General features: G+C 43.7%; 1 protein-coding gene across 1 annotated transcript in view; it reads right to left on the bottom strand.

Moving 5' to 3' along the window:
- Positions 1–15,139, bottom strand: part of ITGA1 (integrin subunit alpha 1) — a 118,764-nt gene that overhangs the window by 45,785 nt on the left and 57,840 nt on the right. The window contains exons 8-12 of the mRNA XM_045020534.1: positions 14,561–14,711; positions 10,177–10,342; positions 3,551–3,624; positions 1,914–2,058; positions 984–1,126 (exon numbers count right to left, since the gene is read on the bottom strand). Of these exons, the coding sequence (XP_044876469.1) occupies positions 984–1,126; positions 1,914–2,058; positions 3,551–3,624; positions 10,177–10,342; positions 14,561–14,711 (679 nt within the window). The remainder of the gene's footprint in view (positions 1–983; positions 1,127–1,913; positions 2,059–3,550; positions 3,625–10,176; positions 10,343–14,560; positions 14,712–15,139) is intronic.

Genomic DNA, 15,139 nt, shown 5'->3' with positions numbered 1-15,139 from the left:
CTCTGTATGTGTGTGGGGGGGATGGGGAGTGGCACTGGGATCCAGTTGGGACAGGTCAGATGTGGAGCTGGGAAGAGAGGGGAGCGTGGTGCTGGCTTGACAAAGAGACTGGGAATAGCATGAGAAGCCTGAGGAGTGGAGACTGGGAAGGCAAGGAGAATGGGATGGGATGAGGAACTAGGGGTGGGGGAAGAGTAAAGTCTGGAACACGTACAGATGGGAGGGAACAGGACCGAAAGGGTCGAGCTTGGGTAAGAAAACAGGCAGAAGGTTCTGTGAGTACACTCCCCTTCAAAGCCTGGAATGGAATGCAAGACTTTTGAGACTCACCACCCCTCTGCTGTCAGCAAGTATCTATGACACCCATTGGCAGTGTGTGTTCTCATCCTCCTCTGGGGCTGCTCCCATAGAGGATGACAACCTGCTATTGCTATCCTTTACTCCATTAGTTCAAGAGGCTGAAATCTGTACAGTGGATCTAAAGGTCCCAGCTCAGCTGATGAACAATATGATGCCATATGATGGAATTTCTGATTATTTTTTTTAAAAACCTAGGAAATCCCCTCTCCCTCTCCCCCACAAAAAAACCTGATTAAAGGCTATTAATAAGATTGCAATGCCAAGCACTCAGAAGTTAGGAAATGCCAGAATTAGGGTTGCCTGTGCACCTTTAATTTGGCCCCCTTGTGCACTTGTATTTTAATATAGTCTTTAATTCCATTATCACATACTAGTTTTTCCAGAGGACTCCTGCCTCATTCAGTGCACCAGATGGATCTGCTCTGAGGAAGGATCAGGGTTGTGTAGTGACCCCTCTCTCATTCCTTAGCAGACAGGAGAATCCTGTGAGCATGTTAACATCTTATACTTTATCAATTTCCCTAAGATGCTTTTTCGATCCATAGTTTTCATTCAAATTACATTGTGAACAGATTTTTTTTACTATATCCTACCTACATTTTAACTGTGAAATACATGCTTACTTGTTCTCCATTTAACCGCTGTAGTATTTTTACATCTTCTCCTACTATTTTGTAAATGATAACTTGGCCTGTGTGATTATAGCGAGGTTGCCCAGCAATGTATAGCACATCTTCAGGTGTCGATGCTGAATTTACAGTGTATCCTAGGAGAAGTAAAATAATTCAAGATGTAACATTTGCAGACTGCATCAGAGATAATTTCTGTGATTCAAAATCAAAATCTTAAGGTCCAATACTGCAAAAACACATACAAGTGTAACTTTGTTTCTTCCGGGGTGTGGTGTTCTGTCCCATCTAGTGGCACCAAGATCACTTAGAGAGAGTTAAATGAGTCTGCTCTGCAGCCTTAGCTAACAGCCAGTTGGCTTTTAGCTCATGCTGTAGAGGCTCATGCACTAAGCTCCAAAAGTCCCTGGTTCAGTCCTGCCCGCCGATGATTGAGGTCTGTCAGCATTATATCTACACTGCAGCTGAAAGTGAGCCTCCTAGCCCAGGTAGATGGACTCGTGTTACTTTGGCTCAACTCCCCTGCGACTGAGCTCAAGTGGTTAGCCTGAGCCTCCGCTGGTGCTGCAATGTCCACACTGCTGTTTTTAGCATGTTAGCTTGAGCCATACTAGCACGAGTCAATCTGCTCAGGCTGGGAACCTCGCTCTTAACTGCAGTCTAGACTGACTCAAAGGGTTTGGGTGTTTCTTGGTCTACATTGACTGCAGAGTTATGGTCATATTGTGTTCTCTAACTCGAGCGGTCATACTCAGATTCTAATATGATAAAATATTATATCTTAGACATGCCCCTGGAGGCCAAATCTTCCTGGCCACCTGGAAGCCAGGACTGTATTTTGTAGGGAATATCTTTCTGGAAGAGTTTTAGGGGGAACACACAAAATTCATAGGTCAAAGGTTTCAGCAGGATCATGTATCTTACCTAGATAAGCTGCAAGATGTTCGTTTCTTTCTGAAGACTTGTCACGAAATGTATCATTTCTTGGCATTAAAACCATGCTGTTTTTTTGCATGACTACTGTCCCATTCCAGTCATATGCTCCAACTGCTCCAAGCATGATCCAGTCCTTACATACAGAAAAAAAAAACATTGCTCTTCACAGGAACCATAATCATTATCTCTGGATTTTCTTTGATATTCTTTGATTTTTGTTTCACATATACTTGCAATATTTAGCCTTGCATTTCATACATTAGTAGTTCCTCACAATCATAAAGTGAAGTCACTTTTCATCCCATTTTTATTAACAACTTTGGGCCAAAGGATTAAAGGCAAAGTGGAACTTATTCCACTGAGGGATGCAGAGCCAGATAGCATAAGCAAGACAGCAAAAGTAGCCAGGGCAAAGCCAGCTGGGAAGTGTACTCATTTAATGCCATTCCTGGGTAGCTTCTTAGTACAGTGCTTCTATAGATCTCCAGATGGATTTTAACCCTCTGGGGGTGGGTCCACTGATCTTTTGTGCCTGCAGGAGTCAATCTGGCCTTCCAGAAAAAGTAAAGGTGTCCCATTTCCAGTCTGCTGAAATAGCAACAAATCCATTCCTGCAATGAGGTTCTGATCTTGGCAGTTCGACCCTTAGGCTACTGAAACCATATACAGTACCAAATGGATCTTAAGCCTTCCTTTGGCTGGCAGTCTGGATAATATCTGTGTGCAAGGGCTAATGATCTCTCTGAATCATAATTACTGTGTTATATTTTATATCCCTCAATGTAAAAGTGGGGAGATCATATTTCTGAAACAGAGTATTTGTGCAAGGTCAAATTAAACTAAGTCTGTTGCTCAGGTTTTCACCAATGCTAAATTCTAACTGCATTCAAACCTGGGGGGGGAGGGAAGGCCTTTTCACATGGGCCAGTTTATCTGATGAACTGGCCAGTTCATTCCCTCTCTCTTTGTATTGTTTTCCTTTGCCTCTATTTTTTTTCTTAGGGTAGAGGTCTTTCCATCCTTTGGGCCTAGTATTTAATTGACATTTTAATTTTGTACATTGTCTAGATCATCACAATGGGAACATTATTATTTTCTAAAATAAATAAAGAGTTAATTATTTCTGGTTACTATCAGTTTTCAGTACCCTGCACTGATGTTCCATTAATATTTACCACTTAGAATTTATGTATTTGAAATAGTCAATGTATTAAAAATACTATACCTTTAGTAATACAGAACTTATATATTTCAGTATTTTATGGTTAAAACTGTCATTTAATAATATGAAATCCTTCCAAGAGATGGCATAACATCTCTTACTTTTAAAATACAATAACAACAATTTCCATTTATAGAAAATCATTTGCTGATTTCTTGGTGCTATGTGACCATTAATTAATTTAGATTCACAAAACACTGTGTGGGAAATACTTATTCTTATAAATATTTTTACATCCATTTTACAAATGACTGAGTTATTGAGAGCTCCAAAATGTGATACAGCAAACCAGTAACAAAACTGTGCACAGAATTCAGGAATCCTAATTCCAAATCCACGCATTAAGCAATAAATAGCTGTTTCCCTTCTAAAAATATTTTGTACATCTAAACAGTCCATTTACCTGGGAATAATGAGCACTGAAGCCAGCTTGAGACATTTCCATTTCAAACGAAGCTGCCAGCTGGTCTGTTGTAGCTATCAAACAGGACATTTTAAGTTTTAAACATGTTATGGGTTTCAGTATAAAATAATATAATGAAAACTCTGACCTGATGGGATGAGATGATGCAAATAACTAGACCGTTCACTAAACACAGTTTACGGTGCATCATTATTTAATGAACGTTACAGACTTAATGCCCTGGGTAATTAGTGCTACTGTTAAGAACAAGAAGCTGTTTCCACTCTAGTACATTATATCCATTCTAACGTATTGTATTATAATTTGTTTTAAAATAATGTTTGGACTGACCTCAGCCCAATGGTAAATATGTTTGGTATGTCTGATCAAAACTGGTCCAGCTATTTTTCACTTGAGCTAAGTAAACAGTAAAACCTCTATTTGTGCAACCTTTGTTTTACTCTCAAATACTCAAAAATGGTAGGAAGCTTTAATGAAAATGTAGCAAAGTTGCCACTCCAGGGCACAACTTGTGGCCGGATATAGTAACACAGCAACACTGCCTCATTTTCCCCAGTGCCTTCTTTGGCTTACTCTGGCCAGAGGAGTGTTCTGGCCCTCTGGTCAGACCACTTTATAAATCCAACACCTTCCAGGGCCTCTGAGCCTGTTACCAAAATCCAACAAAAAGATGAAAAGTAGGGCTGTCAAGTGATTAAAAAAATTAATCGTGATTAATTGCACTATTAAAACATTAATCATGATTAATCACGCAATTAAATCACTAATCATGATTAATCGCACGATTAATCGTGCTGTTAATAACAGAAAACCATTTTTTTTCCTGGATGTTTTGTACATTTTCTAATATTTTCATTGCAACACAGAATACAAGGTGTACAGTGCTCACTTTATATTTATTTTTATTACAAATATTTGCATTGTAAAAAACAAAAAATAGTATTTTTCAATTCACCTTATACAAATACTGTAGTGCAATCTCTTTATCATGAAAGTTGAACTTACAAATGGAGAATTATGTACAAAAAATAACTGCATTTAAAAATAAAATAATATAAAACTTTAGAGCCTAGAAAGTCCACTCAGTCCTATTTCTTATACAGCCAATTGCTCAGACAAACAAGTTTGTTTACATTTGCAGGAGATAATGCTGCCTGCTTCTTGTTTACAATGTCATCTGAAAGTGAGAACGGGCGTTTGTATAGCACTGTTATAGCCAGCATCACAAGATATTTACATGCCAGATATGCTAAAGATTTGTATGTCCCTTCATGCTTCAACCACCATTCCAGAGGACATGCGTCCATGCTGATGACGGGTTCTGCTAGATAACAATCCAAAGCAGAGTGGACCGATGCATATTCATTTTCATCATCTGTGTCAGATACCACTATCAGAAGGTTGATTTTCCTTTTTGGTGGTTCTGGTACTGTAGTTTCCCCATCAGAGCGTTGCGCTTTTAAAACTTCTGAAAGCATGCTTCACACTTCGTTTCTCTCAGATTTTGGAAGACACTTCAGATTCTTAAACCTTGGGTCAAGTGCCATAGCTATCTTTTTAGAAATCTCACATTGGTACCTTCTTTGCATTTTGTCAAATCTGTAGTGAAAGTGTTCTTAAAATGAACAATATGTGCTGGGTCATTATCTCAGACTGCTATAACATGAAATATGTGGTAGAGTGTGGATAAAACAACAGGAAACATACAATTGTCCCCAAGGAGTTCAGTCATAAATTTAATTAATGCATTATTTTTTTAATGAGCGTCATCAGCATGGATGCATGTCCTCGGGAATGGTGGCCGAAGCATGAAGAGGCATACAAATGTTTAGCATACCTGGCATGTAACTACCTTGCAATGCCAGCAACAAAAGCGCCATGCAAATGCCTCTTCTCACTTTCAGGTGATATTGTAAATAAGAAGTGGACAGCATTATTTCTTGTAAATATAAACAAACTTATTTTCTTAGCGACTGGCTGAACAAGAAGTAGGACTGAGTGGACTTGTAGGCTCTAAAATTTTACATTGTTTTGTTTTTGAATGCAATTATGTAACAAAAAATCTACATTTTTAAGTTGCACTTTCATGATACAGAGATTGCACTACAGTACTTTCATGAGGTGACTTGAAAAATACTATTTCTTTTATCTATCATTTTTACAGTGCAAATATTTGTAATAAAAATAATAATATAAAGTGAGCACTGTACACTTGGCATTCTGTGTTGCAACAGAAATCAATATATTTGAAAAAATCCAAAATATTTAATACATTTCAATTGGTATCTTATTTAACAGTGTGATTAAAACTGCAATTAATTGCAATTAATTTTTTGAGTTTTAATTTTTTGTGATTAATTGACAGCCCTAATGAAAAGCAACCATTCCTTCAGCCCAGCCAGGCTCAGCTACCTGTTCCTCAGTTTCTACTATTTTCATTACACCTTTTTGCAGGTTCCTGTGTCTCAAACACCACCACTGTCCAGGGGTTAGTATACTCCTCCCCATGCTAGCAATTCAGGTAGGCTGCAGCTCATTAGGGTTCCTGTCTCCAGGCAGGCTCCTTGCCTTCCACAGGACAGACTGTCTGTACCACTTTCCCCATCAGCCTCTAACTGTTGGGTTTCCCCTTTTTAAACTCTCCTTTCAAGCTTAATGGCCAACTAAGATGTGATAGGGTATGGCTAGTTAAGCCTCAGATTGCCAATTAACCCCTTCCAGCCAGGGACAGGGTTTATATGCCCTATCAGAAAGGAATAATTAATGTTAGAGTCATGTGAACCTTCCACACCAAAACCCTAAACTGGGATAAACACAATGGATTTTGAATCCCAACCCCCCTAAAAGATTCAGAATTGAATTGTGCCTTAAACTCCCCATGCTGGCCTCTCTGCAGCCAGTGGGGTAAAGTGGGATCCTCCTGTTCTAGTGGAGATGACTATATTGCAGTTACCGCTGTGAATATAGATTAGATAATGGTGCCCACTCTAATTTTCCATTTGTTTTTTTAAACTGCGAAACATTCTACAAAAGAGGTTTTGTGCAAAAACACTTCTGCCAACCTAAAGGTTGGGTAAAACAGAAAACTGCTGTTAAAAGCACAGTCCATGCCATGAGACTTAGAGTCATACGAAAAAGATTATGTACAAAAATGCATTTTCTGGCACAGAACTGAATTGTGCAGTGTTTCTTGGCTTTGTTTTTTGCACTCTCTCTGTTTTTTTTCCTTTGTCATTTTTTATAAACAAACAAAACCCGCAAGGAAATACAATGTAAGATTTATGTTAATGGTATGCTGGTTAGACTTAGAATTTAAACACATTAAAGTCAGGCGCTTCAAACATTAAGTTTCATGCTGTGCTGCAGAAGATAACTCAACCATGTTGAGCACATTTAGCAAACCCTTTCTAGCCAGCACCAAAACCAAGAAGCGGTGTTTGACACAGGGAAGCTACCCAAGGGCAGGGACAAAGTGAATCCTTCCCCTCCCCTAGCAATATTGAGGGCATGGTTGATGCTGCAGCTCTGAGACTGGAATAACTCCAGCTGTGTCTTCGGCTCTGTGTGAGGCAATGACTACAGAATCCACAATCCACCTTGTCCAGCCCCCACACAGACTACACTGCACATTGGTACACAGGGGTTCCCAGGGAACTGGGCTCCTTAGTGCATATTCTGCTGCCTCTGAGCAACTGCACTGCACTGCTTCTGCTGAGTTTGGGGAACTCCCATGCCAAGGAAGAGGGGGCAGGATTTTGCTCTTAGTATTTTCAAATTCTGGTTTTATTATTAAACATACTTCCTCCAACCCCACAAGTGTCTCAGTCAATGTTACTGTAGAACCTTGGTCCAGACCCTCAGCCCCAAGCAGGGCTGGCTCCAGGCACCAGTTTATCAAGCAGGTGCTTGGGGCGGCAACTCCGGAGCGGGGCGGCATTTTCAGGTATTCGGCGGCAATTCGGCGGAGGGTCCCTCACTCCCGCTCAGAGCGGAGGACCTCCCGCTGAATTGCCACAGATAGCGATCGCAGCATGTTTTTTTTTTTTGGCTGCTTGTGGTGGCAAAACCACTGGAGCCGGCCCTGGCCCCAAGCCCAGCTTCCCTAAAGGAGCAGCCAAAGCTTCTCCGTGGTGCAGATGGCATAGAGCATAGCCAGCTCCACTCCGCCATTCCCCACCCACCCCTCAGAGAGGAAAATGCAGCACAACCAGTGCTCTGTCTTACCCTTACAGGGTGTGGTGAAGTCCTTACGGGACTTCGGCAGGTGATGTAACTCAGAACAGGCCTTGGGTTTCAGCCCCTGGCCAGACCAGAATCAGTGGGTTGGAAAGAATTTTCAGAGCCACCTTCCTCCCCATCTCTCTAGCTGCACAAAATATAAGCCCAGCTCAGATGAGGATTGATTCAATTGTTCAATTCCTGACTTCTCTATGTTTAAATTATTAACCTTAATTTTGCCTGAACATCATTTTTGCATACAAGAGAAAGTTTTCTTTTCCTGTGTCAAACAGGAGCTTATTTTAAAAGTCTTTTTGTATCATTTTGAAAACATTCAATATCTTGATCCAATGTACATGAAATTACAAGACTGCTGGAGAAAAGGCTACATTTTCTTTGAGGTATGTAACAATATCTGATAGGTTCTCTTGTGTTTAGATAAACCTTTGCCTTTTGAAGGCCACTATTTCACCTTCCTCAAATAAACAAAGTTTAAAAGTGAGAAAATTAGAAGTCTTCAAAAGCCAAGAAAGGAAAACAAGAAAATATAACACTTAATTGAAAGAAGCTGTCTAATATTTTAAAACAATCCAGTTAAAAATATTGGTACTTTATCCAGCTAAATGCTTTAATAACAACAAGCTGTCTAAATGTATCTAAATAGTGGGAATTCTAATTTAATTTTTTTATAAATTATTTCTTGTATTTATATTATTTCTTGACATTAAAGTTAATAATATCTTTTGGTCTAGCCATAAATAATCCCATTCCAATTATTTGGAAAGTTGAGATACTGAAATGTGAAGTATATACAGATGATTTCCCTGCTCTGCATGGCAATGTAATCCTTTTGAAAAGTGGCTATAATTGAAGATGAATAAACAACTTGATGTTCTGTTACTAGCCACACACTTGAAACACAATATTGACTGATTGGAATAGAGGATGTGGGCTGATTTGGATGGTGGATGTGGCAGCCATTATTACACAAAGGATCTTCTCTATTAAAAATCTGGACTCCATGAACATTTCCAAAAGGAAAGAATAGTTTGGTGCAGCTCTACCTCCTTGGCCAACTATCTTGTGTGGCAAAGTAATATCTTATAATTAGGGCTATGCATTAGTGATGGGTATTTTTAGTAAAAGTAAAAGATGGGTATTTTTAGTAAACAAAAATTCACGACCTGTGACCTGTCCATGACTTGTACTATACACCCCTGACTAAATATTGGGTGGAGGATGGCCTGAGTGGCACTGCAGATGCTGGCTGGGGGGCATCCCAGGGCCACTTCAGGTGCTGGGGGAGGGTGGCCCGCGACCCCTGCTGGTGCGGGGGGGGGGGAGCAGGCAGCAGTGCATTGCCCAACACCCCTGCTGCTGCTGCAGGGGCAGTTGTCAGGGCTGACAGGCTTCCTCCCTGGCTCTGCACCTCCCTGGAAGAGGTGACATCACCCTCCCTCAGCTCTTAGGCAGAGATGTGGCCAGGCAGCCCTGCATGCTGCCTCCACCCCAAGCACTGGCTCTGCAGCTCCTATTATCTGGGAACTGTGGTGCCTGCGGGTGGAGGCAGTGTGCAGAACTGCCTGGCCATGCCTCCGTCTAGGAGCTGAGGGATGTCGCCACTTCAGGGGAGCCTCCCTGAGGTAGGTGCCACCCAGAGCCTTCACCCTGTCCCACGCCCCAACCTCCAGCCCTGAGCCCCCCCACACCCAAACTCCTGCTGCTGCTGGTGGGTAGGGAGCGTTGGTGGCCCAAGACTGCCCTTGCAGCAGCCAGTGCAGAAGTCCTGGAAGTCCCAGAAAGTCATGAAATCTTCCGTGACCTCCGTGACAAACTCACAGCCTTAGTTATAATCAATAACTAACCAACATTTAGGAAGTAGTCATATACTACTGCGTGGAGAGGCACTACAGAAAAATGTTGGTTAGACAGACATGGTAAAATATTTCACCCTTTAAATCAAAATGCACTCCTTTCCCAATAGTTTCCAAAAATCACCTTGTCCCAGCAAACACCAGTGAAATGTAAAATGAGACCTGGAGAAATTTAGAGATCCATTGAATCTTATATTGTATTTAACACTTCAAATTCCAGGTAAAGTTTCAGAGAAATACATCTAGGAGGAAGTGATTTGGTACTGTTGGTGTGTTACCACAATGGTGCTTAATATAGTGACCTTCTTTACTTATTCCAGACTACTGTCTCCATCTACTCAACCTCGGAGCATAGCATTTCACATCATCTACCCTTACTGATATGTACTACAAGACAGTTGTATGACTAGCATGCTAAAAAATACCTGTAAAATACATCCCCAAGAGTAGGTGATCCATTATTTACTTCAGTCATAATGCAAGGATACATTAAAATTTAAAGAAATTTCATACCTTCTAGGGCAAATATTCTCTCTCCAAGTGCTTCAACAATATTAAGAAGAGCTAATTCATCTGAGACATTGAAGAAATGCTTTTCAGTAGGTTCACTTGCAATTGATTTTATTTCCTCTACAAATTTCTCTGTACTTAAATTTCCTCTGCTGTAGCTACCAAGAATCTAAGGCAATAAAAAAATGTCAAGAATATATTTCGCACATATTTTAAAGACACATTTTAGGCAGATTGTCAGTGCATACTGGGAAATAGTACCTTAGCTTAATTCAATCCACTTAACACTAGCCCTACAGTGTCAGAAAAGCACTTTTGGTAATGTGAGATCATGAATATTAACTTTAAAGTTTGTCTAGAAGCTGACACAAACTCTCGTGTTCCCTTAAAAAAAAAAAAAAAAAGATTTGCACAAACATCAAATTTAAGGGAATATATATATATATATATCCAGAAATCTCCGTAGAAGTGTGAATTTAGAGTGGGGTTTTCAAAAAAGCTCAACTGTGTTCCCACTGGTATCTTCAAGGAGTACACATTTAGTTAGGGTGACCAGACATCCCATTTTTAAAGGGACAGTCCCATATTTAAGACCTCCTGCCAGGGGCGGCTCTAGGCATTTTGTCGCCCCAAGCATGGCAGGCAGGCTGCCTTTGGCAGCTTGTCTGCAGAGGGTCTGCTGGTCCCGTGGCTTCGGCGGACCTCCCACAGGCATGCATGCGGGAGGTCCGCCGAAGCCCGCCTGCGGGAGGTCCGCCGAAGCCGCAGGTCCAGTGGACACTCCACAGGGCAGCCGCCGAAGGCAGCCTGCCTGCCGCCCTCGCGGCGACCAGCAGAGTGCCCCCAGTGGCTTGGCGTGCTGATGCCTGTAGCCACCCCTGCCTCCTGCAGGTGTTCTGACTTTTTCTTAAAAACAGGCAAATTGTCCCATATTTTATGTCTCCCCTGATCAGTCCTTGTGGGTCCTGCTGCTGGCTGGATCCCTGCTCCCCAGCTGCCCATTCACCAGCAGTGATTGGTGGGGGGGAGGGTCCAGTAGCTGAGGATGGGGAAAGGGGTGTGCATGGGTGGTGGAGGGACAAAGATGCGGTGTGCAGGGCTGGCCGCTCCCCTTGCTGGTCCATCAGCGCAGCCCCTGCTGCGTGCCGGCTCTCAGCCAGCAGGGCTCCACCCCCCCTGTCCCATTTCCAGCCAGCAGTGGCTGTGCATTGTGAGCTGCAGTGGCTGGTGAGTGTAGGCAGGTGCCACGTGGTGGCTGGTTACATGTTGCCTCTGCTGCCCACCCATCAGCCCTTTACGTGCTCCTCCTCGAACTGTCCTCTCCCTGCTTTGCCTCTTCATCCCTCCAAGCCCCACTACTCCTCCATATCCCCGCCCCATCTCAGCTGTGCGGAGAACCAGCCCCTGGTGGGAGCGCTCAGCTCACCAACAGCCTGGCAGGCAGGCTCCTTCCTTCCCCCACTGCCTCTGGCTGGGCCGGCGCCCAAGAAAAGCCCCAAAACCTCTGGCCCGGGGCGCTGGCCAGGAGGAGCCAAGCCCTGCATGTGCCAAAGCCCTGCCCAGCGGTGGCACAGGCTGAGCTCCACAGCAGCTCCCCCACCACCCCCGGGCAGGGGCTTAGCACCTTCTTCACCCGTCCTCTCCCTGCCCTGGGTCCTGTCCTGTGTCTAGGGAGCATGGGGCTGCTCCGTCCCCTAGGCACCCTCCCATGCTGAGCCGGGTTTGCTGAAGCCCCTGCAGTCACAGGGCCCTGGTGCACAAGGCATTCTTAGGCTTAACCCCTTCCTGCCTGCACTGTAACTGGAGGACCAGAGGCAGCTGGGTTATGTCAGTGGCCAGCAGCAGCCTGGAGGTGTTAGACACTGTGCGGGCAGGAAAGGACAAGTTGTTTCCAGCCACAGGGGAGTGTGTGTGTGTGTGTGGGGGGGGGGGGGAGAGATGAACTCTGCAAAGACAGGGGCCAGTTCATCTCTTCCCCCTGCCACTCCCCTGTGGCTGGAAGCAGCTCCTGTCCCTTCCCTTCCCTCCTGCACAGTGCAAGAAAACTGCTGCTGGCCACATTCTGGTGTGAACTCTGGCAGAAATCTGGGTATGGGGGCATGCGATCCTGTGTCCCTCCCCCCCACACGTTGCCTCGGGAAGACACAGAGCCAGGTACCAGGAGAGGCGGGTCTGTCTTGGGGGCCCAGCCAGACATTATAATGCTGTTACCCTCATCCTTCCCTATATTCTATAACATTTCTAAATCACCCATCGAGTTACATCGTAATTTAGGCCACAACCCTACATGGGATGCACAATTTTAGTGAGGTCCTGTCAGGGGCGGCTCTAGCAATTTGGCCGCCCCAAGCAGTCATGCGTGCGGGAGGTGCACCAGAGCCGGGGGACCAGCGGACCTCCCGCAGGCATGACTGCGGAGAATCCGCTGGTCCCGCGGCTCCAGTGGACCTCCCGCAGCTGTGGAGGGTTCGCTGGTCCAGCGGCTCCGGTGGAGTATCCGCAGGCATGTCTGCGGGAGGTCCACCCGAGCTGCGGGACCAGCGCACCCTCTGCAGTCATGCCTGCAGGAGGTCCGCTGTCCTGTGGCTCTGGTGGACCTCCCGCAGGCATGACTGCGGAAGGTCCGCCGGACCCGCCTGCCACCCTCCAGGGAAAATGGCGCCCCACACGCGCGCTTGGCGCGCTGGGGTCTGGAGCCGGCCCTGGGTCCTGTATGGGTGCAAGGTTCCACCAGCTCATATCACATTGTGGTATCAGGGCCATAGATTGTATGCCGTTTGGGGCAGGAGTACTCTCTTCTATTTAAGTGTCATGAAAATGTATGGAATTATAAAAATAAACAACAACAAGGGGCACCTCTATGCAGTGCTAATGACTAGATTCTACAGAATGGTATTGTTCCCTGCTATGTTGCCAACTTTGTGAGGTCTTTGTTAATTATGTAACCTCTCCAGGGGTGGCTCCAGGCATCAGCATGCCAAGCGCGTGCCTGGGGCGGCAAGCCACGGGGGGCGCTCTGCCAGTCACCGCAAGGGCGGCAGGCACGTTGCCTTCGGTGGCATGCCTGCGGAGGGTCCGCTGGTCCCGCGGCTTTGGCAGACTTCCCGCAGGCATGCCACCGGATCCGCGGGACCGGGGACCTCCTGCGGGCAAGCCGTGGAAGGGAGCCTGCCTGCCATGCTTGGGGAGGCAAAATACCTAGACCCGCCCCTGAACCTCTCCCTGCCTCAGTTTACTCAACTGCAAAATGGGAGACTTCCTTAATTCACAGGGATGTTGAGAAGGTTAATTAACTGAACTTTGTAAAGCACTCTTAGATTTTTAGATAAAATTTTCCTCATGGATTACAGTATTATTTACTACTAGTGATGGGCCAGAAACTTATCTCCAGGTCCTATTTCCTCTGGCTTTTGGGGAAGTACAGATCCAGATAGAGACCTGAATTTTGCTAGAGCCCATCAATAACTATTTCAGCTCCACATGGGATTTTTAATTTGGTGAACTCTTGCTAAATGAAGGAAACCAGCACCAAAGCCTCATGTGTTACCATCTGTCACTATTAAAACACCAGCAGCCTAAAACCAAATACTGTTTTCTTCTTAAAAACCTGTGATTTGTGCCTTTTAGTCACACTGATGTTTAATATTTGAACAATTAGCAGTGAGCTGCTTGGCCTTGCAGGAAGGGTACTTCCTGATAGCATTGTTCATGAGTGGGGGTAGCAGGGAAATGGATTCTTGGATCTGGCAGTTATCTGCTCTGCCTACAAAACCTGGAAGCAATACAACTGTGGTGTTCCTGTTAGGAGCAGTAAAGAGAAACGTGATCCTGAAGAGGAATTAAAAATAAACCAAGTACTTTTTAAAAAATCAACTAGTTAAATATAATGAGACTAATTCTAGTGTATAGTTACAGTAGATAGTTCACACACAAAAATATTTAAGGACCTCATGTTTCTCTGCACAGGTTATTTTCACATAGGAAATAAAATCTCAAATTTCATCTTCATTCCCCCCTCCATGAGACAGCAGGTTCGGTATTCTAACTGCAGAGATCAATGAGGAATAAAATGATTAAAAACCTGATAAAGTCTCTTAAGAAGTTGCTGGATGATTCAGACTAACCCACTCAATTTGCTTTTGCTCTTAACAAATAGATTTTACATGCTTCCTCTCCTAAACACACACGGATTGATTGGCTTTTTCTGGTGTATTATAAAATTGGAAAGATATATTTTATGTTCTTTAAGTTTCTCTTATTTCCCCCCCTCTCTTGAGCAATTATAGCTCCATAAAGATGCTGTGAAATGAACTTTTTAACAGGCATTACAATTTAAAAGATGAAACATGCTTTTAAGATCTACATTTCCCTGTATCATTTCACTTACGGCTATAGAAAATCTCTGAATGTTTTCACGTTCACAGTGCTCAATCACGTTTGCTAATTTGTAGTTGTCGTGCGATTCCCCGTCAGTCACAATAACCATTACTTTCTTTACTCCTCTTCGTGCACCACGATCCTCAGTGAATGCCTCTTTCCTTTAGGCAACATGCACAGAATATAGAAAAGCAAAACACCACTCTGATTTCACAGAATTTTAAAAAAATGGATCAGAAACTAAACTACTTGTTAGCAACGAATAAGCAGAGGGGAAGCATAAATGCTAAATCTGATCAAATGTTAATATAAATGCCAATTATTATTATAACAGTCTTTAGCCAAAGATTTTTACAAACTAATTAATTATTCATTAATTAACGTTTCATGGTGTAATAAAACCATAGGGACAGCACAGTCATCAACTAAACTCATCTACAGGGTGCTTGGAAAATGGAGTCCAGGACTTTCTGTTCCAAAACCACAGGTTTCTCCGGCTTGTATCAAAGGAGGATATCTGATAAATGCACTGTCTCTTGTTTGCAGCCACAGATTCTTTAAATAGGCAAGAAGGTCACCCAACTATCTA

The sequence above is a fragment of the Mauremys mutica genome, chromosome 6, assembly GCF_020497125.1.
Source record: "Mauremys mutica isolate MM-2020 ecotype Southern chromosome 6, ASM2049712v1, whole genome shotgun sequence".
In the NCBI taxonomy this organism is placed as follows: Eukaryota; Metazoa; Chordata; order Testudines; family Geoemydidae; genus Mauremys; species Mauremys mutica.
Note: the sequence above shows the minus strand (reverse complement) of the source record. Positions and strands in the feature narration are given on the sequence as shown.